The sequence below is a fragment of the Eretmochelys imbricata genome, chromosome 7 (genome assembly GCF_965152235.1).
Source record: "Eretmochelys imbricata isolate rEreImb1 chromosome 7, rEreImb1.hap1, whole genome shotgun sequence".
Classification (NCBI taxonomy): Eukaryota; Metazoa; Chordata; order Testudines; family Cheloniidae; genus Eretmochelys; species Eretmochelys imbricata.
Window position 1 is genome coordinate 41,590,778 of NC_135578.1, and position 22,504 is coordinate 41,613,281.

At 36.1% G+C, this 22,504-nt stretch overlaps 2 protein-coding genes across 3 annotated transcripts in view; one reads left to right on the plus strand and one right to left on the minus strand.

The window, feature by feature from the left end:
• CENPP (centromere protein P) overlaps window positions 1–22,504 on the plus strand; it is a 331,014-nt gene that overhangs the window by 198,762 nt on the left and 109,748 nt on the right. The window lies entirely within an intron of this gene.
• ECM2 (extracellular matrix protein 2) overlaps window positions 2,708–22,504 on the minus strand; it is a 31,991-nt gene continuing 12,194 nt past the window's right edge. Inside the window, exons 2-10 of one of the 2 annotated variants that reach the window (XM_077823083.1) lie at window positions 19,660–19,848; window positions 14,962–15,510; window positions 14,268–14,383; window positions 11,340–11,475; window positions 9,679–9,836; window positions 8,826–8,965; window positions 5,602–5,928; window positions 4,504–4,534; window positions 2,708–4,455 (exon numbers count right to left, since the gene is read on the minus strand). In XM_077823083.1, the coding sequence (XP_077679209.1) occupies window positions 4,318–4,455; window positions 4,504–4,534; window positions 5,602–5,928; window positions 8,826–8,965; window positions 9,679–9,836; window positions 11,340–11,475; window positions 14,268–14,383; window positions 14,962–15,510; window positions 19,660–19,848 (1,784 nt within the window). In that variant the 3' untranslated portion in view covers window positions 2,708–4,317. Of the gene's footprint in view, window positions 4,535–5,601; window positions 5,929–8,825; window positions 8,966–9,678; window positions 9,837–11,339; window positions 11,476–14,267; window positions 14,384–14,961; window positions 15,511–19,659; window positions 19,849–22,504 lie in introns of both variants that reach the window. The other variant, XM_077823082.1, reaches the window with a different exon arrangement.

Here is a 22,504-nt window from a genome sequence, read left to right on the forward strand (position 1 = left end):
ACAGCTGTGCTGCTGTAAGCTCGCTAGTGTAGACATGGCCTTAGTCACGTGCAGGGACCAGGTATATACACAGTCCTTAGCTTTCAAGGATGAGGGATGAAATCTACACCCCAATAAAGTCAGTGGGGGTTTTGCCACATGTCCCCATGTATTTAAGTACATTTTGTACATTGTATTTACATATATAAGTATTTTGAAGTGCCATATGTACTTGTGCACAGTTACTTTGAACATGTTGTACTTGTATTTAAGCACATTTTTAAAAAGTTACTTATGCTTTAAATACCTTTATCTGCAAGTATTTTTTCAAAATAGTTTTTGAAACAATCACATCCCTCTCAACTGTCCCTGATTCTGGTTGGCCCCAGAACCCACAGTCTCAGGTTGGGAGCTGCAGCCTGAGTTCTGGCTTTCTTGGCTTTTTTCTGTTGGCCCTGCTGTTACACCAGCCAGGGAGAATGGTGGTCCCACCCCTTCACTTCTGATAGATCACTGCAACTGACAATAGGGAGACTCGCAGCCCAGGCCCAGCCCAGCAGAAGTGAGAAGACACGCTGCCCAGACCCAGCCCAGCAGCAGCAAAGAGATACATTGCCTGGTTCAGCCCTGTCATGGACTTCAGAAGGGCCAGGATTTTACCTGAGGCCTCCATGACTCAATGCCCAACTGTTAATAACACTGGCTAGCAGAGCACTGCCCGCATAACATAAATGATATGCTGCACCCTGTAAAGTGGCTGATTCCCCCTGTTGTCCAAGAGGCATTGTTTCTCAAGCAGGGACAACAAGCCAGATTTTCAAAGGTTTTTAGATATCTATAAAGGACAGATAGGCATCTAGAGGGATTTTGGAAAGCATCTAAGCAAGTTTGGTATCTGACTCCCATTGAAACCAATGGGAAGTAGGTGCCTCACCTGCTTAGGCACTTCTGAAAATCCCAGTAAGTGCCTATCTGCATCTTTAGACACTTAAATGTTTTTGAAAATTTGATCCAGTGTCTCTAGGAGCTTCCTTTTGGGTGGTGGTACTCTGTGCCATCCTCTGCTACAGGCCTTTCAGGCACAGTTTTGCCTAGCTTGCATGAAAAGTGAAACCGTTCGATAGCATTCATTATCAATGACCTATAACTGGCACAGGAACACAAATCATATTAATTAAAATTTAGAGAATTCGAAGAATGATTCAAATGAATTTGTTAAGTTTCTTGTGTAATGTTTTGGCCATTGAAAATAAGACAGCAAAGTGTGTACCTGATTATCTGAGATGCAGAACTGTAATTTTGGCCATTTCCTCCTGAATTGCAATGGCATTTTGAAGATATTGGTATTGGGTAATTGTGATAAAGTTTTTGAAAGTTATTCCTGTGTGCAATAGCCTCCATGACATGATGCTGACAATGTGTGGTGTTCCTTGAGTACCTGGATACAAGTAAGCCATGTCAGAGATGTTCTTGAGATGTCTGCATGGCCTTGCTACTTCTAAAAGATTGAAAACATTTGTGCTACTATCTATGACTTCTGACAGCTTCTACAAAATCATGCAAAGAACTCCTGAGGATCTGAGAGAACTCTCACCCCACTAGCTAGAGTGGAGCTTTGGGCTGTCTGGGAGAAATAATTTTTTCCCCTGGGGTCAAGGAGGAAGTGTTCTCAACCGGGAGCAGCTGAAGCAGTGTTCACATACCCCCGCTCCTCCTCCCCCGTCTTGTATGTGAGAAGTTTTTTCCCTTCTGCAAAATATATGTATAGTTCTTCTCTTGTTTTATGATGTTGTTCAGACATATTCCACAGTTAGATGTTAGAACTAAGAATACACTTGTTATTTAATTTCGCTAACGACATAGCTGGTTGGGTAATATAGAGCAAAACTTGCCCATGCTCAATATACATTGAAGTATTTAGAGGCATCAGAGAAGCAGTCGTAAGTCATTAATACTTCAGAGTCCAATTCTGTTCCTCTTTAAGTCAATGGAATTTTTGCCATTAATGACAGTCCTTTATGAAAATGTTATTTAAAAAAAAATTACTATATTTCTAGTGATATCCACCAATTCCCTTTCTACAGTTGGTCTCTGTATTAGAAGGAGTTGCCCTTTTTGAACATGTTTCCTAAACGGCTTAATTAGAATATGAAAAATAGCCAGTTATGAAAATGTAATATATAAAATACTCCTCCCTTTCTCTCCTATCACAGTATGTAAGAAAATGCATGAATTTATGTAAGGGACTTTTTACCACCTAAAATGATCAAATATTTCAAAAACCTTTTCTTATTTATACACCTTTAAAATTCCTGTTTCTGGCCCCAATCTATTAAATGAGATTTTCCATGCACTCATTTGCTTACAATTATTTTAACAATACACAAAGCTCTGTAATAAAAAGGCTTGTGTTTCTGGAACTTCTCCTGTGGGTAGATTTGTATGCTGAATGTTTTTTACAGCTGCATTTTTAGCGAGAACTTCTCAACAGTTCTGAAAAACAACTTCAGTGTTCTTTTCCTTTTAAAAGTTGAATAGCAGTGTTTTGGTTTTTAATTTTTTTTAATATACTTTCCTCTTAAGTCTAGATCTTTTTAACAGTATGATATAGTCATCCTCTCCAAAAAATTTAAATTAAAAAAAAATCTCTGAAAATGTAGTTTGTCACTTACACGATGTTCTGTGGACAAAAAGTATTAGATACTACTGAGAAACCTAAAGGTTTCAATGCGTAGAAATGCAAAAATATTTTAATTATTAAATAAAGCTGTGAAAAGTAGAACATTGTATCAAAAAAGTTAATCTGTATGTCATACCTGTATGACCATACTTAACCAAGCAAAACAACCAAAGGAGTTGTTTTTACAAAAAGGCCACATACCACGCCAATTTTTACAAGCAATGCGTTATACATTATTTGGTTTGCATTCAGGCAGAATATAATTGTGTCTCATGTATAGTCATCTAACGTTATAAGAGAAAAATTAAAAGTAAATTAACAGGATTCTGTCCTCTATAGAGTCTATAGATTAGTGGTTGTTTCATTTTAGAGAAAACAGAGTAATCTGCCTTGTGTATGTGCACTCTATATTCTGTATATAATAGCGATTAATATTAAGTTTAAAAACAAAAAAACTCTTGGTCCTTGGCTATCTGTTTATGTATGAATCCTATATTTGTGTACATTAATTTACGTAGTGAATTTGCATAGTAAAAGTGGGAAATAATATCCATATGTTCATCTGCATCACCAGATCCGACTGCAGAATAATTTCAACTCCAGAGGAAGGGGTAAAAATCTGGATGTACATGTGTGACTTCAGACTCTTTTGTGTGCTGCCTACTACAACACAGAGGCCTTTTTTAAAGGGCAACCCTTGAATTAACCTGTTCCAACTTCTTTCATCCATTCAGAAAAAGAAAAGATCATTCAGGATCAGCAGCAGTATGTCTGGTAAAACAGAGTGGCAGTTTCTTAAAGTATCCCTCAGAGGAGCAGGCCAATATATTATTGAAAATAATTATCTGAAAAATAAAAGGTGTCAGTCTTTTATCATCATTCCCTACTGCCATCATAAAAATGGCCATACTGGGTCAGACCAAATATCCATTTAGCCCAGTATCCTGTCTACCAACAATTGCCAAAGCCAGGTTCTTCAGAGGCAATGAACAGAACAGGTAATCATCAAGTGATCCATACACTATCGCCCATTCCTAGCTTCTGGCTAACAGAGGCTAGGGACACCATCCCTGCTCATCCTGGCTAATAGCAATTGATGGACCTATCCTTCATGAATTTATCTAGTTCTTTTTTTGAACGCTGTTAATGTCTTGGCCTTCTCAACATGCACTAGCAAGGAGTTCCACAGGTTGACTGTGCATTGTGTGAAGAAATACTTCCTTTTGTTTGTTTTAAACCTGCTGCCTATTAATTTCATTTGGTGACTTCTAGTTCTTGTGTTCTGAAAGAGTAAATGATACTTCCTTACGTACTTTCTCCATACCAATCATGATTTTATAGACCTTTATCATATCTCCACTTAGTCTCTTTTTCAAGTCGACATGCGACATGCTGTTAATAGAACTTGCAAAAGTCCCTTATTAAATTGCATATTTTTGCATGCGTATGTGGGTATGTATATTTAACAGTATAAACTAAACAAATCAAACAGTCTTTAGGTGATATATCAACTGACACTGTTAGGAAAATAATAGTGTATGAATAGTGCTGAGACATCTTTTAACTAGGAGATCAGCTGATCTGTGTATCAGATGGAAAATAAATAATGTCACCTCAGATAAGAAAATGGGTTTTGCAATTAAAATATATGGTGTTTGTTATTTGATCTTCTGTGGTTTCAGAACAACACTGGAGTAGGATCTTATGCATGAAAATGCATATGGTGACAGCTCTCTTGTATTGATAAAATTGTTTTCAAGATGAAGATGTTCCAAATGTGAATCTTCAACCTCCTCCTCCTCCTCATCATTACTGTCGGCATCAACATTGTCATCATTGACAACAGATCTACAGATGCGTTCTGGAGGGACTGTCCTGTGAAATCATAAGATAAATTTTGGCTTAGTTACTAAAGTGTACTAGTAAGCACATTCCATACAAGTTGTTCATTTTAGAGATACTGACTAAGAAGGTTTTTTTTAAAAGGTTTGGACTTGATCAGCAATGAAAAATAGTTATAAATTACCCCCAAAGTAGTTATTTTTATTTTTAGTTCTATACTGTACTTACTGTCCGTATTAATAGATATATGCTAATTGAAGGTTCAAGTAGACATAATTGATATATTAAAAAAATGAGTTTGTCACAAATGATACTTTGTAACACAGTGTGAATGTTTCTTTTGCATTGTTACTTAATATAATTACTTACCTTTTATTAAGAAATTCTTGGAATACATTAGTTATTAGATAAATTCTTGTCTTGACAACATGAACAAGATTCTTGGCCTATGAAGCTGCTTTGTGCTGTTCAGCCAATGCAAACCAGCTGAAAAAGTGCCCTAAAGGAGCACTTGAGGATTCCCCTGGCAAAGTTGACAGAAAGTTGGTGTAGCCACTTTGAGATCACCTGCTTCCCTGCTGCATAGGGAGTGTAACAGGGCTGGAGGAGATGTTTCTAGAAAGTGCTGCACTCTGGTAATCCTTGGTTGCATGAGCAGGAGTCTGCTCCACACAGCATAAATTAGACCAGCCCTTAGACTGCTACAAGTTATGTCGGCAGCTAGTTTGGGCCTCCGGTCAGCCTTAGTATCAGAAAAGCAGAAAGGTGACTTAAAGCCACCTTTTCCCCCACTTTCCTCTGCTGTGGCAAGCAGAGCACAGCTGTAGCTGGGGATTTGACCCCAAATCTTTAACAAGTTGAGTACTTGGGGAATACTGATACCTCAGAGTTGTACACTTTTTAAAAACAGTATTGAGAGATTTAAACCACACTTCTTTTTTGTATATGGTTTTGGAAAATATTGCAATAGGGAATTCAGGATTCAGTCCCTTCTAACAATATTTAAAATGTATGGTTTATGGAAAATGTAGAGTAGGAAGTTAATATATTTTAAAATCCCTTTTTATATTCTCAGTTAACACAGCAGAATTGGTAAATACCGTATTTTGTTGTTGTTCAGCCTCAGAAAGCTTAATGCCTTCATTTCTGTGATTCCAAATGGTACAAACTTCAATTCATTGTGATCCAAAAATAACTCTCTCAAAGACAGATAAGCTCCATAGAATGACACTGGATCTATTCCATCATTGTTAAGTTTGTTAAAAGAAAGGTAGAGATATTCCAGCCCTGGCTTCATGTGACCAAACACATATCCTGGTATTCTCTCAATCTGGTTTCCTATAAGTACGAGATGCAGTAAAGATTTTGGCAGATAGGAGGGAACGTGATATAACTTATTGTAAGAAAGATCAATAGATTCCAAATTCCTGCATTAAAGGAAACAAAAAGGGACATGTAAATAATACAGTATACTATATAGTTTACATTGGACTCCATACAAAATAACATTCAGTTGGTGGCAAGAAGTCCAGATGCTTAAGTATGGGAAAATATTTTTTCTGTGAGAGAGGTTTCTGTTAATAGAAAGAAATTCATTTTATGGTGTGTGGGCAGAGACATCATTATTTCAGGAAAAAAGATCAGAGGAGCAAAAATGTAAGTCATAACTTCTCATTCAAGAACTATTCTTACGCTTTTGTTGAGAGGGGGGAAAATCTAGTAATATGAGTACAGAGATAGGAAACCCCAGGGACTAATTTGTGCTTGATAAGCATCTCAGATTTGAAATAGACTAGTATGCTAGAGAACACCATTTTTTCTTTACTGTTAACAGCTCTTTTCCCATAGCTCTTATCTAGATGGTTTGCATTTTTTATGACTAATACTCGTTGGCCAAGGTGGCACTAAAATGGGCCTGATCCAACAACCCTTACACACGTGAGTAGTCCCATTTGCTTCACTTAATTCAGTGTCCCATTGACACTGAGATAAAGTTTGATTTTAAATTTGTCTTCAGTGGGACTGCTTATATGACTAAGTGCTGCAGGATCAGACCTAAGTACCTAAAGATAAGCATCTTTTCTTCAAAAAGTAATATCACCCAGTTACTGTATATCTTTCATGTATTGTCGTGACCCTGTCTGTTAACTCTTACTACTTCTTGTGATTTCTGTTTCTTTTTAAAGGTAAGGTAGGGGATGCAGGTGAGCAGAAAATAGCAACCCAGCTTCAGACAGAACTTTATTGTCAGAGATGAGGAGAGGAAAAGTTCTATTTTAATCACCATTTTTAATGTGGATTGACTGATGTGATCAACACCTGTGATTATTTAGCTAATAAGGAATTTGGCTAGGAAGATATGAGATGTACAGTATTTCTTTGTAATACACTGTTTCTTTTTTATTATTGGTATTAATTTTGACTCTGAACAAAACATAATATTTAGCCTTGAGATCAGGGTAGATAAAAAAATGATATTGGATTTTTTTATTCACATTAAGTACAGGTTTATTTTTTAAAAATAAATCTACTGAAAATTAAATTTGAAATTGACAACTTATGTTAATGCCAGGGCTGTCAATTGATTAAAAAAATTAATCTTAAAAAAAGTAATCACAATTAATCACACTGGTAAACAATAATAGAAAACCAGCATGGAAGTATGTCCTCTTGAATGGTGGCCGAAGAATGAAGGGGCATCTGAATGTTTAGCATATCTGACACGTAAATACCTTGCAACGCCGGCTACAAAAGTGCCATGTGAAGCCTGTTCTCACTTTCAGGTGACATTGTAAACAAGAAGGGGCAGCATTATCGCCTGCAAATTTTAACCAAACTTGTTTGTCTGAGCGATTGGCTGAAGTAGGATTGAGTGGACTTTTAGGCTCTAAAGTTTGACATTGTTTGGGTTTTTTTGAATGGAATTTTTTTGTACATAATTCTACATTTGTAAGTTCAACTTTCATGATAAAGAGAGTGCACTACAGTACTTGTATTAGGTGAATTGAAAAATACTATTTCTTTTGTTTTTTTACAGTGCAAATATTTGTAATCAAAAATAAATATAAAGTGAGCACTGTACACTTTGTATTCTGTGTCGTAATTGAAATCAATATATTTGAAAATGTAGAAAACATCCAAAAATATTTAATACATTTCAATTGGTATTCTATTTTTTAACAGCTTCTGACAGCAGTAGCCTCTTCAGCAGGTGGAGAGAGAATATTTTCTTCATTTCAGTTTCTTCAACTAATTCAGTTCAATGACTAATTCATTCAAAGTTAAGAAGCCAATTGGCAATTAAAAAAGCAGGAAAGATTGTTTTCTCTTCCAGTCTATGAATAATAACTAGATGTGAGAGGATGAGATCTACTAGTTCTAAAATATTGAAGGACATGGTGACCAGAAACAATCAGTTCATTTAATTATCTACACATAACATTTGCTTTGTTTAATAAATCAGTTAGTTTTAAATACTATAAAAAAGTTTTGGTAAATGTTTTTGTCTTATGTATTCTTCACTTTTAAGATAGTTTTATTTAATTAAGGAAAGTAAAATGCTATTTTTGCATTTTAATTGAATTTTAACTTCTATCCAAACAGAAATTGACACAAACTACAATTTAAAAAATTAATCACAGTCTATTAAATAAGAAATGCATTATTTGCCATTTTCTAGCATAATGAAAAATATTAAAATTAAGAATCTGATTAAATATAAGGTAATCCTATATAAAAGTGTGTAGATATAGTGTATCCTCCTGCTGAGCCCCGAAAAAGCACTTAATTTAGTGTAAAGTGTATATTTAGTTGCAAATCAACATATATTAATGGTTACCAATGAAAATCCATCTTTCTTTAAAAAAAAAAAAAACCCTAAAAAGTACAAATGCAAAACATGATTCAAATAAGATTAGTAAAAACCAAAGTGTCCAGAATGCTGCAGATTGCTGATTTACATCATGATTAAAATTGGTGATTTAAATAGCTTTGATTTAAATCAATCCACCTTACTTGAGATTTAATTAAATGTTCTCTTGGTTTCTGAGTGGAACTGACCCATGATATCACAATATTATTTTAAAAGTTATATTATATATTACTTAGATTGTGATAAATTATAATGTGGATAGAAAGGTAATTGAATTTGTTAATGTAAGGGTGATATTATCATGGTATCCATGGATTTTTAAAACAGAGCTTATATATATATTTTTTGTGGGGATAGGAGGAGCCTCGTTACACGGTACAAATATTACTTTCACAGTAGGGTTTTCTAGTAGTACTGGATAACAAAACAATTAAATCTTAAATTGGTACTTACTCTTGATTAATCCAAGCCAAAGGCGCTATCCTATTTTCTTCTAATTTGTTGTGTTTCAGCACAATTATGTTAATATTGCTGGTATGGTTAAAGCAAATTTCTGAAATTTCTTCTATTTGGTTATTTTCCAGATATAGTTCCTACAAGTACATTTGAAAAAGAAAATTTGAAAAACAATATTTACATTTTTTCCTATTGTGATTTAAAAAGTTAATTTTTAAGTGTCATTGGCCTCTCATGCTAAAACCACTGTTTTCCAGATATCAAAATAATTACCTGAACACATCTGCATAATAAACTCAGTAGTAGTAATTGCATGACTTGATTTTGGAAAAAACATATTTCAAAATTAATATACTTTTCATTTGTGGAAACATATATTACTTTGAAAGACTGATTAATAAAATCATTATTTTTAAAACACCTTTGCATCTTGCTTGCAGTTGCACAATGAGTGTGTGGGTGTATTGAATGCTAAGACTATTGTAACATAATTCATATTTTCTGGACACAAATTTGCCAAGAAAAAATAAAAATGTTTATTTAGTATAGGAAAGGCATGACAAACTTGCAATAAGAATGAGGTACTAGTTGAGGTATGTGAACAGAGTTGGTCAAAACATAGGATTTCCAGTGCCCAGAGATTTAGATGGATGCTATTTGTGATGGAGTTTGTATAATATGAGTAAATAAGTAAATTTCTGGCAATAGTGACTTTGCAACCAATGACAATATGTCTTGAAACAAATTATTAAGATATAACAATATCATCTGTGCTGTACAGTGGTAGAGGAGTACATACAAAAGAAGAACAGGAACACATCTTGAAAAATAAAGATTTTTGGTTTTTTACCTCAATAGATGTGGGAAGACCTTGTGGGACAGTTCTAAATTTATTTCTTCCAAGGCGCAAATAAGACAGGCTTTTCAAAGGACGGAGAGCTAAAGGACTGACATTTGCTTCACTAAGTTTATTGCCTTCTAATTCTAGGGTCACCAAGTTCTTTAATTCTGTAGAAAACAAAATAATTGTTAATTAATTTCAATAAAGTAATATAGAATCTTGTACCCTATTAAAACATGAGATGAGTTGTAACAATTTTTAACATTACTAAAATCCATTCAAAAAATGGGAAAATATAACATTTGCCTGAATGGGTCTTAGCACAGAAAACAATTTTATAGTCCCATTTATAGGTTGTAAAATTATTTTTATTTTCAATCATTTGAAAAAATTTCAGCCAATTACTGTACCATGTTCAAAAACTATACTGTAAATAGTTAAATAATGAAAAATGCAACTGAAATGTATTGAGAATACAAAGTTTGTTTACAGCACATTATATAACTTTGTTATTATCCTCCAGGAGAGCCATGCAATTTCCATCATATGATTATTGTTATTTTAATATTGTACTTTCAGAATGGGAAAATAAGCAGGTGCAGGGAGCTAATGGCAGCAGAAGGTCCTTAGTAATTCAAGACCTCAGGAGGGTGCAGGGAGCAATATATTGGTGCTGACCTTCAGCACAGATGCCCTAAGATCTGTAGGATTCTCCCACAGCACTCCAGTTATTCATTTGTTTAGTGGTCATGTTACTTGCACCCTTTGAAGGTTCACAGGTCCTTGCCCCACCTCAGTGTACTACTATGTGTTGAGAACTCTGCATGGAGTATCCTGTATCCCCCTTCCTAGGGAATGGATATTGTAGACTTGATCTTCCAGATATATTCCAGAAGAACTAAATGTTGGCAACTATATGTAAACAAAAATGATCATTTCATGACAAAATGTTCTTCATTCTCAATTACAAAATATTGAAGTTCATAAACAAAAATGTTGAATAATTTCATCTAAGCTTTCTTGATGCACAGAGGTCAAAACCTGTTCCCTGTCCCATGAGTATAAAAATATCCGTACTGGTTCTGCTGTACATAATTCAGTAACATTGGGATATAGGGTACATACTCCCTGTGCAGTGCACAGTCCAGTTTCCCTAGGGCACTTGAGCATTAGCACAGACTTTGCTGGGAAAAACACTGACATTCCTCAGAATTACAAGAGAATTCAGATTTTAAAAACTCAAGTTTCATGCAGGTCGTCTTTGTTGCCATACAGACATCTGGAAAAACAGATCTATTTATCAATCTAATGATTACGTTTCTGTTATTTAGCACGTCTCTGCCTCCTCTAGAAACAGAAGATCCTTGAATCTTGCAGTAGTATGCTGCCTTGATTGGCAATGACCAACAAAAATACATTTAGATTCTGACTGGCAAAGATGTGTGCATGTGCTTAACTTTACTCATGAATGTAAAGTTCAACATATGTATAAGTCTTTGCAGGATCAGTCTGTTACTCACATCTAACTTGAATTTTTTCCATCTACAATGGCAGATGAAAATTGGTCTCAGATTCTCCAGATTTTGCTTAATATGCAAATCTCAAAATTCTATTGTGCATTTTGAGTTTCAAATCTAATTTAATTGACTCAATATTCACTTCTTAAATACCTTGTAAACTGTCTTCATCAATAGCATGGAGATGGTTTTCATTTATTTTAAGTTCTTCTAAAGCTGACGGTAATTCAGGAGGAATATGTACTAGTGCGTTTCCATCCATATACAAACGTTTTAACTTTTTCAGGATCTTAATTGAGGGGGGAAATCAGAATTCAGTTAACAAAATGTAAAATTATATTGTCAAATAACCTAAAATTGTAATTGCCATTTTATTAACCATGTTAATTTTGTTGCTGATGCTGGTAAGTTTAGGACTCATAAAAAGCAGCAGGTTGATAAACTGGAGAACTGGGTCTCATTTACACAGAACAGGTAAAGATTGGGAAGCTGTAGTGTCTCAACACTGTTGTGGAATATCCAGTGTTTTGGTAAGAAAGGAGTTCTTTCTCTAAGTACTTGAACCATTGGCCTTTCAGTATAAACTACCAACAAGGGTGTCAGTTGTGAGGTTATGTTTTGTATATGAACTTCTGTCGCCCAAGAATTGGACTTAGTTCATCAACCTCTTTCACATGCGCCAGCCAGCCACCATCCCAGCCATACTGGATCCCAGTCCTGTTATTAATCCTTAGTAAATCGCCTCTAGGGCTACTGTTCCACTACAGGTCAGCAGACTTTTTGGCTTAGGAGTAGAGGCACGTGGCATTTTCACAGGTTGAGAGTTAAAATGATGTATAAGTTGTAAAGCTTCAGTGTTCTGTTCGTATGAAGAAGAGCTGGTGTGTAAGCTCAAAAGCTTCTCTTTCAACAACAGAAGTTGGTTCAATACAAGATATTACCTCATCCACATTGTCTCTCATACTGTGTGTGTCAATCAGATAAACTATATGGACATCAAGGATTACATAAAAATGATCGGAAAGTCCTTGGTGCCATTATATATGGTAGCGCTTACCCTGGCTGACATTAAACATAGTCTCATCAGTTATCCTGTGGAGCTAAGGGGCAAAAGTCTCCTGCAGGCAAAAGAGTAAATATGGCAGTATACCTTTCAATAGCTGGGGGAAATTTTCCACTGACAGGACATTGAAGGGGGTACAATTTTAAATGAACCTTTTTTGGCTATGACTCATGTTCCTTTTATTCTTTAGTGTGTTTTTTAGATTTTTTTGTATGTTTTATAAAATACAAATACAAATTAAGATATTTTATAATAAAATGTCATCTTTTTAAAAAAACTCATATAATAAAAAGGGGGGAAATGTAACTCTGACCTATTTTATTTCACCTAACAGTTGAAATTCTACAACAGAGCCACAAGTGCAATTGTGAGGGGTGTAAGGCCACTGTTCAGTAGGGCGTTTAAACCAATGGGACTATATACGTATACGTACTTAAGTGCTTCGCTGGATTGAGGCCAAAATCAGGGTCCAACACTTTTTGCGACTACAGCTTACTATCAGAAGATTTTTAGTATGGACAATCAATGAAGTACTAATAAATAATTCTGATATGTGTATATTGCTAATTAAATAAGTAACATAGATATTCAATCTTTTGCAAAGTTAGTCTTGGAAGACTTCAAAGGCCTATTCTCCATGTAAATGATAAAGGAAATTCCACTTAGTGGCAGTTCTGCTTGTGTGTCAGATGTTCTGTATTTATCTTCCCTGCTATTTTGTTACCTAGATCATTTGTATGAAAACAGGATCTTGTTTTTAGTAGTTTAGTTTATTTCCCAACTTATTCAGAGGATTAATGTTTTTGCAAACAAAAATGTAGGTTTACACTTTGGTTATTATTGAATTAAACTAAACAAAATCATGTTCTCAAATTCATTTGTACTAAGGGGACAGTGGCACTAATGTCTTTTGTTAGATTACCATAGATGTACAATTACTATCATTATGAAACCATCTTTAGGAGCATAAAAGCATTAGTGTTGGAGAGCTACTGTAATAAGAGAAATCATAAATTAATGTACAGTAGATGGGCTTGAACTTCTGAGGGCATTGATAGTGGAATATAAAGCCTTTCATCTCTAGGTTATTGGCTAGAAATCCAGCTCAGATTGGTATTTAGCATTTATTGGCAGTTAGATGGCCTGTGTGAAATGAGCTGATGGTCACCATCCAGATCGTAACTCAGGTGTGCTTGTAGAGCTTGATCCTGCAACATGCTGAGTATTCTGGCTCTGATCTAGCAAAACACTTAAGTATGTGCCTTAATTAGGCATATAGGTAGTCCCATTGTCAGCAATGGCATTGATCACGTGCTTAAAGGTAAACACGTACTTAAGTACTTTGCTAGATTGGAAATAGAGTGCTCAGCACCTTTCAAGATAAAGGCCATAAAGAAAAACACTGCATTATCTGATGCCAGTTCAGGCACCCTTGTTAGCAGGCTAATGACTGATCAAGTTCTAAAGAAAGAACATTAGAGGTGGTCATTCCACGTTAGACAATGAGGCACACTGGTGGGGCAACTTCTGTGTTTTTAGGCATATGAAGAACTTCACTGTGCTGTCAAGCCAGCACCTTTCAAAACCTTCCCTTTCCATACTACTTTTCTTTAAAAGAGAGTCCAAGTACATGAGGTTTCTAAAAAGGATATAAGAAGCACTTTATGATGATGGAAAAGATATTTGTAAAAATCTCAGTACTGAAGCTGATAAAATACCAGAAAAATATTAATATAATTGTTATTCAGTAAATAACTTTTTCAGTGAATTTTATTCAACCGACTATATAACTGGCTGAAAACTGCAAAAATGATTTATTGAAAATGGCAAAATTTGATTAATCATATATTCATTACATAGGGGTAGATCCCTAGCTAGTGCAAATTGTCATAGCTCCATTGACTCCAGCGGAGCTACAACCATTTACATCAGCTGATGATTTGCCCTATGGTATTCAGCCAGATCTACTTCAAGCACAAATCAGTGACAGAGATGTTAGAAAGAGTATGCATGCTTACTTTGAACGCTTGTGGACCTATGCCTGGAGAAGTAATATTATTTTTACTTAGATCAAGCCTTTCCAAATTAGGGATCCCATTGAACGCTTCATCTGGAATGGAAGTAATGGTATTCCCTAGGACAGATAGTTTTAAAAATAGATATATCTTAGTGATGTATTGCAGTTTATATGGTCTGAGTCAGGTAACTAGGTAATGTACAAGTAAAAATGTATTTATGGAAATAAAGTCAACTGTATGTCTCTTTGTATCTCAACACTAGTAGCATCTAAATTTTGAAAAGCAAGTTAGATTGTAGCAACATGGCACTAACGTCTTTTATTAGATTACCATAGATCTAAAATTACTATAATTATGAAACCATCTTTAGGAGCACAAAAGCATTAGTGTTGGAGAGCTAATGTAATAAGAGAAATCATAAATTAATATACAGTAGATGGGCCTGAACTTCTGAGGGCATTGATAATGAAATATAAAACTTTTAATCTCTAGGTTATTGCTTGTTTCTTAGGCTTAGTTTGTTGCATAATTTCTCAGGCTTAGTTGTAAAATGCCTTTAAATTTCTTTCTGTGATAAGAAACTAGTAGTATAAAGCATTTTACATTATAATTTGCTATCATTAAAATTGTGGGTTTTGGAGAGAGCTAAATTTTAATTGGTGAAGAAAATAATATAAAGCAAACATTTTCTTACCTTCAAGCTCTAAGCTTGTTAGCTCTGGATCAGTAATTGGTGGTATTTGTGTAAGTCTGGCATTAATGCAGCTTACTGTGGTGTCAGAAATCGAACATCCAGTTGGCAAAGGAGGAATTTCTGCAGGAGGAACAGGAATTGGGAATCGAGGGGGCATTCTGAAAACATCACCTCGTAAAATATGTTCATCCTCTTCCTCTTCTTCCTCTTCGCTTTTTTGTTGTTTTCTTTCTTGCTCTGGAAGTTCGTTTCCCTTTCTTTTTTCTTCTTCTTCCTTTTCAATTTGTAGCTCTTCCTCTTCATATGCTCTTCTTTTTTCTTCCTCTCTCCTGCTTATTTCCTCCTCTTCTTTCTGATGGGCTTCATAGTCATGTTTTTTTTTCTCCTCCTGACTTTTCTTTTCTTTTCTCTTCCTTTTCTCGTCATCCTTTTTGTGAATTTCCTTTTCTCTCCCTTCAAGTTCTTCCTTCTCTCGTCTGAGTAACTCATCCATTTCAGCCTGGGTACGCAGTGGTTGCAATAGCATTGGGTCACTAGGGTCATTGGGCTCTGGAGAAGCACCAGAAATTTCAGGTGTGTCATCCAGTGAAATATTTAGTACTTAAAATGAGAGTGACCAGGGTAATAAAAGTGAGGGGAAAAAAGAAAATGGTTGTATAAGAGGAAATGAGAATGAAGTTAGTGTTAGTAACCATTAAGCCCCGCCCCAAACATTATAAATATTCTAATTATAGAAGAAATAAATTCACATTGAGAATATGATTTTAAAGAATGAAAAATGTATTTCTTATTTATAATCTTAATTATAATATATTATAAATTTGTTACACTAAAATGTTAAATATTTGTTTTGTGGTTCTTGATGAATCTTTACTGTAAAAATTATTCAAATGTCAGTGTATAATACCTTTAGGAGGAAATAATAATATTACAATCATTATGCAAATCCAGCATCTGATGAATTTTACTGAACACAGCTGGTTAGTGGAGAATCCAGATTTTAAGTGAGTATGACGATCAATGGTTAAGCCTTTACAGCAGCTACAACGTAGAATAGTTATCTGTATTCTTTCTTGTAAAGGTGTTAATATGATAAATAAGAATGCATCAAAGCAGTTCCAAAAGAATTTGAATATAGGCTTGATTTGGTAGTACATTTTTGAACTATTGCGTTTGTTAATGTTATGTGCCTGGCACAAGGTCCCAAATAGAAAAAAGTGTGCCTGGAGATGGGAGGAGGGTTTACAGTAGCACTAGGTTCTCAGAACCCTTTCCCCCAATGCGGGAGCAGAAGCTAGCTGGTACAGCCCTGGTTAAAGCTGTCTGGAGAGGGGAGGTTGATTGAGCTGTTCTCCCAGGTCCCTGTGAAGTTCAGAGCCATAGTGGAAAGGTTTGGGGACAATATATACCTTCAAATCAGTGGCACTGCTATGGGTACCTGCATGGCCCCACAGTATGCCAACATTTTTATGGCTGACTTAGAACAACGCTTCCTCAGCTCTCGTCCCCTAATGCCCCTACTCTACTTGCGCTATACTGATGACATCTTCATCATCTGGACCCATGGAAAAGAAGCCCTTGAGGAATTCCACCATGATTTCAACAATTTCCATCCCACCATCAACCTCAGCCTGGACCAGTCCACACAAGAGATCCACTTCCTGGACACTACAGTGCTAATAAGCGATGGTCACATAAACACCACCCTATACCGGAAACCTACTGACCGCTATTCCTACCTACATGCCTCCAGCTTTCACCCTGACCACACCACACGATCCATTGTCTACAGCCAAGCTCTACGATAAAACCGCATTTGCTCCAACCCCTCAGACAGAGACAAACACCTACAAGATCTCTATCAAGCATTCTTACAACTACAGTACCCACCTGCTGAAGTGAAGAAACAGATTGACAGAGCCAGAAGAGTACCCAGAAGTCACCTACTACAGGACAGGCCCAACAAAGAAAATAACAGAACGCCACTAGCCGTCACCTTCAGCCCCCAACTAAAACCCCTCCAACGCATCATCAAGGATCTACAACCTATCCTGAAGGATGACCCATCACTCTCACAAATCTTGGGAGACAGGCCAGTCCTTGCCTACAGACAGCCCCCCAACCTGAAGCAAATACTCACCAGCAACCACACACCACACACCACACTAACCCAGGAACCTATCCTTGCAACAAAGGCCGTTGCCAACTGTGCCCACATATCTATTCAGGGGACACCATCACAGGGCCTAATAACATCAGCCACACTATCAGAGGCTCGTTCACCTGCACATCCACCAATGTGATATATGCCATCATGTGCCAGCAATGCCCCTCTGCCATGTACATTGGTCAAACTGGACAGTCTCTACGTAAAAGAATAAATGGACACAAATCAGATGTCAAGAATTATAACGTTCATAAACCAGTCGGAGAACACTTCAATCTTTCTAGTCACTCAATTTCTGATCTCAAAGTGATTATCCTTCAACAAAAAAACTTCGAAAACAGACTCCAACGAGAGACTGCTGAATTGGAATTAATTTGCAAACTGGATACAATTAACTTAGGCTTGAATAGAGACTGGGAGTGGTTGAGTCATTATACTAAATAAAACTATTTCCCCTTGTTTATTCCTTCCCCCCCCCCCCCCCCCACTGTTCCTCAGACGTTCTTGTTAACTCCTCGAAATGTGCTGGAAATGGCCCACCTTGATTATCACTTCAAAAGGTTTTCTGTCCCCCGCACCCCACTCTCCTGCTGATAATAGCTCATCTTAAGTGATCACTCTCCTTACAATGTGTATTTTTTCATGGTCTGTGTGTATATAAATCTCCTCACTGTATTTTCCACTTTATGCATCCGATGAAGTGAGCTGCAGCTCACGAAAGCTTATGCTCAAATAAATTGGTTAATCTCTAAGGTGCCACAAGTACTCCTTTTCTTTTTGCGAATACAGACTAACACGGCTGCTACTCTGAAAAGTGGAAAGATTGCACTGCAATTTGTGCATTACATATGCATGTGCACATGCAAACCATGCCAATTTGAATAAATCTAGTGTAATTGTTGCTCTATACATCAGTCTTGCTACTAGCTTTACAATCAACTTTCCACCCATGCTCAACCCAGCAGAGATATAGAAAGAAAAAGTGTCACTACTCCTATCACCGTAAGTACAAAAGTTAAATAGTGTGCATTCTTGTGGGATAAATAATACTTTTATATATGCAAATGTCACCAATCCAGTTTCTCTCCTTTCTTTTCATCATCTGAAACCACAGGGTTGCAGGCTGTTCTTGCTGATATCCTGCCATGTCAACTGCTTCCTCTCACTTGGTCAGCATGAGTACACATTTTTATATGCTCACCGCCCATTGTCTTTGTTTGAGTTTCATCTGCTAAAAGGAGGGCGGACTCAACTACCTTCATAACTTTTTTGATTCTTTATTTTAAAATAGAAATTCTAGTGATAATTTGAAATTAGTGTTACTCAAAAACAATAGTTTTTAAAATTGTATACCCTATTTAAGAGAAAATATTTACTGAATCTTGGAAACTTGTTTTGCTAAAACACATTAACTGGTATTTAGAACATCTTTATTGCTTTGTTACTTTAAAGTCTGATAAGAAATATACTTGGTACTTGTTTCCTAAATGCACAACTAGACTTTCCACCATCAAGTTTAAGTGCAAAAGAGATACAAGGGTCTGATCCTGCTAGGTGGGGACCTTCAGTTGTCATTTGCTTCCCTGGAAACAATGCAGCATTCTTGCAATAGAAAAGATGCTTTTCTATAGTGAAAAGTTTTGTGGGGGTTCTTCAGTGTGGGGTGATGGATAACTTGGACATTTGGTCACACTATTAGGGTTAATTTTATAGGTAGTATATCCAGGGTTAATAAATGATTAACTGAGGTGTTAATAAATGGTTAGTCAGTTGTCAAAGATGTTAGTGTCCAACAGGTTAATAGATTGCTTGTAACTACCACTTTTTATTGCTTTCTTCTGGTGTGTTTATAACAATTTATAACACGTACTACTCGTGTGTCTAATGTGCTTTTATATCATGTCGAAATCATTTATTAACATTTTATAAATGGAACCTTATTTCTTTTTGGTATGTACTGTAAAGGAGTAAAGTTTATGCTTTTTTTTCATTAGCTGAAAAAACATAGGGATGATAGTGAGGGGAGGAGAAAACAAAAAAGGGAAAAAATCAATAGAAAATATGGGGCCCTGACCCTTTTCCCATTGCAGGCATAGCATATTTCCATTTGGGAGCAACAAAGAGTTTTACATACCTTTCGGATTTTATTATGGAACAATTTTTGTTGATTCTGTAAAGAAAAACTGAGCTGTACAGCTGCTGTTATTACATAATTTTGAACTTTTCTACTTTCTGTATTTTAAAAAATTGTTTCAAGAATTCCAAGGCCAGAAGGGACCATTTTGCTTATCTATTCTGACTTCCTGTTAATACAGGCCATAGAATTTCCCCAAAATAATTTCTATAATATATATTTTAGAAAAAGTTAAATATGTATAATAAAATTGCATAAATCATTACTTGTTTTTTTATAGGTTATATCACTTACCCTTTGTCTTTATTTAATGTTTTATTTGAGGTAGTTTTAAAATAGTAAAAATAACAAATAGAAAATTAAATGATGGATAAGAAGATAGTATAGTGTACTGTACCAATATCAGAACAAACTGGGCAGCACTCTCCTTCAGGTATCTCAGTTTTGTGACATGTCAGAGAAAGGCACGTAGTTTCATCACAAATCACTTTTCCTTTTGAACAAAGACAAGTAATGCAAGGTTTGGGGGACCACACAGCTTTATCGTACATAATCATCCCGTTAGCTGTACAATGCCCTTTCTTTCCTAATAAAAGAAAAAGAATTAGGTCAAAAGCAAGAGGTGAATTAAATAATAATTCTTTGATAGCTTAAACTGAAATTAACATTATACAGTTTCATTGTTTAGATCTTGCATATATTTGATATTAATAGTAAATTGGTTGGGGAAGCCAGAGAATATGGCTAATGTTAAAGGCAAATATTTCATTTTACTGGATCTTCAGTAGATGCTTTTCAGCTAATTAATGTTTCAGGTGTTAAATGCTTTTTATTGCTCTTAACCTGAAAGTGAATGAATGATTTCTCTGCAGAATGTATTTAAGTAGGAGAGTCTTAGTTTGGTGCTTGAGTACAGTATGAAGAAAGAATTCTTAAATGTGTGTATTATTCTTTTCTGTAAAAATTACATCAGACATTTTTGATATAATGAGGATATTTCCAATATGTAGATAAAATACTTTAGCTTACAATTTCACTCTGGGTATCTGAGTCCTCAATAGTTGATAAGGAACTGAAGAGAACATAAAACATTTCTTTTTAGTATATATTTCTAACGGACCCATCACCATATTCTCTAGGAAGCAAGGGCATCACAATGACTGTCACAAACCTCATCACTTTCCACTCTGAGTGCAAGGAGCATTTCTTTGACCTTGCCTTCTGTAACGTAAACACATAGTAACAGGTATATTTCTATTAAAAAAACAAAACAAAAAAACCCACACACTTCCAAACCACGAGACTCCACTGCACATGCATCTCCCTGTGGGGAAAGGATGAGAGAACAAACAATGTGTAACAGATGTGTAGTCATGTTGCTTAATGCATGACTGGAAAGCCTTCAGATTCTATGGTGATGAGCACAGTATAAGAACCTGAACAGAACAGGGCCAAATCCTTACCCATTGAAGTGAAAAGAAGAATGCCCATTGACAACAGCAGAATCAGGATTTAGCCTTAAGTGAGTTTAGTGTTTATTAAAACATGCCAGATTGACAGTTGTAAATAAAAATCCTCTTTCTAAAAAATGGTTTAAACATGGGCAGAATCTATGTCAGCTGCTCTCACATTGCCCTGCCACTGTGTCTCAATCCTGACCTGGTAAGGTCATTAAGGTGGGAGATGGGATGGTATAGTTAATTATCCATATCCTGTTCAATCTTTGGCCTCTCTGCTTTGCCTAAAGAGGGGACAATTAGCATCAATTCTGATGGTGGCTTTTATGATGTGGACAGCTGATGGGAACTGGTTATAGTTTCTATACTTAATCCCTTCCATGTCTGATTGTCTTCATGGAGAGATGTTCCCTGTCTGTGGCAACAGAAGGCTGATGAGAACTTTGCTCTGACCCAGAGCTTCAGATCACCCCTCAGGAAGAATTTTCCAGAATTCTCTGCCTCCAGTAGATAGCCGATTCGTCAGGTTTTAAACCAGACAGTGATTTTTTTCTATGGTTTTGTCCTGAGACAGAACTGGCTATAGTTTTATCTGGTATCACAGATGGGAAACACCATTTTCAAGAGCATGCTGCTCCAGACCTGCTGGTGTGACCTCACATGCACCAGCTGAGGTCATGCCAGTGGGTGTGGAGTGACAGGCTCTTCAAAATGGTGTCCTCAATGCAATGTGCCTCACATGCATTGTGAATTTTGCAAGGTCACATTGGTCAGGGTGGGCCCACGCTGTTTCCAGGTGCGGTATTCTAGGGATGTGGCAGTGGCCAGCCTAGCCTCCAAGCAGCACATGTAGCACGCCGAAGGCAGAATTTTCACAAGATTTTAACTAAATGTATCTGTTTCTTCAGTGGCTTTGAGGTTTTTCTCCTCGAAACAGTTAAAATGAAAAAAAATATTTTGGGTTTCTGAGAGTTTGAAAGACAGTACTCTCCTTCTCAGAAATGTCAGTCAGAGACAGCAGGCCAAAGTGAAACCCAGCTGTTAACCAGAGTGGAGGCAACCAACCCCAGGATGGTTGAGCAGACCGCATGAAAACTCCTTTTGTTGAGAACAGGCCAGAATCATTGTCATGGAACTGGGGGTAGGTTTTTTTCAAACCAAACATGGGACAGTGTTCTTCTACCAGTTTTCGAATGTTATGGTTCCTGATGTCAGGAACCAGTAGGAGACACTTCAACCTCTCTGGCCACTCAGTAAAAGATTTAAGGGTGACAATTTTGCAACAGAAAAGCTTCAAAATCAGATTCCAATGAGAAGCTGCTGAGCTTGAATTAATATACAAACAAGATACCATTAACTTGGGTTTGAATAGAGACTGGGAGTGGCTGGGTCATTACACCTATTGAATCTATTTCCCCATGTTAAATATCCTCTCACCTTCTTGTCAACTGTCTAAATGGGCCATCTTGATTATCACTACAAAAGTTTTTTTCTCCTGCTGATAATAGCTCATCTTAATTAATTAGCCTCTTACAGTTTGTATGGCAACTTCCACCTTCTCTGTATGTGTATATATATATATATATATATATATCTTCTTACTATATGTTCCAGTCTATGCATCCGATGAAGTGGGCTGTAGTCCATGAAAGCTTATGCTCTAATAAATTTGTTAGTCTGTAAGGTGCCACAAGTACTCCTGTTATTTTTGCGGATACAGACTAACACGGCTGCTACTCTAAACCTACTTATTTTCTGTGGTCAGTCCCCACACAATCCAGACCA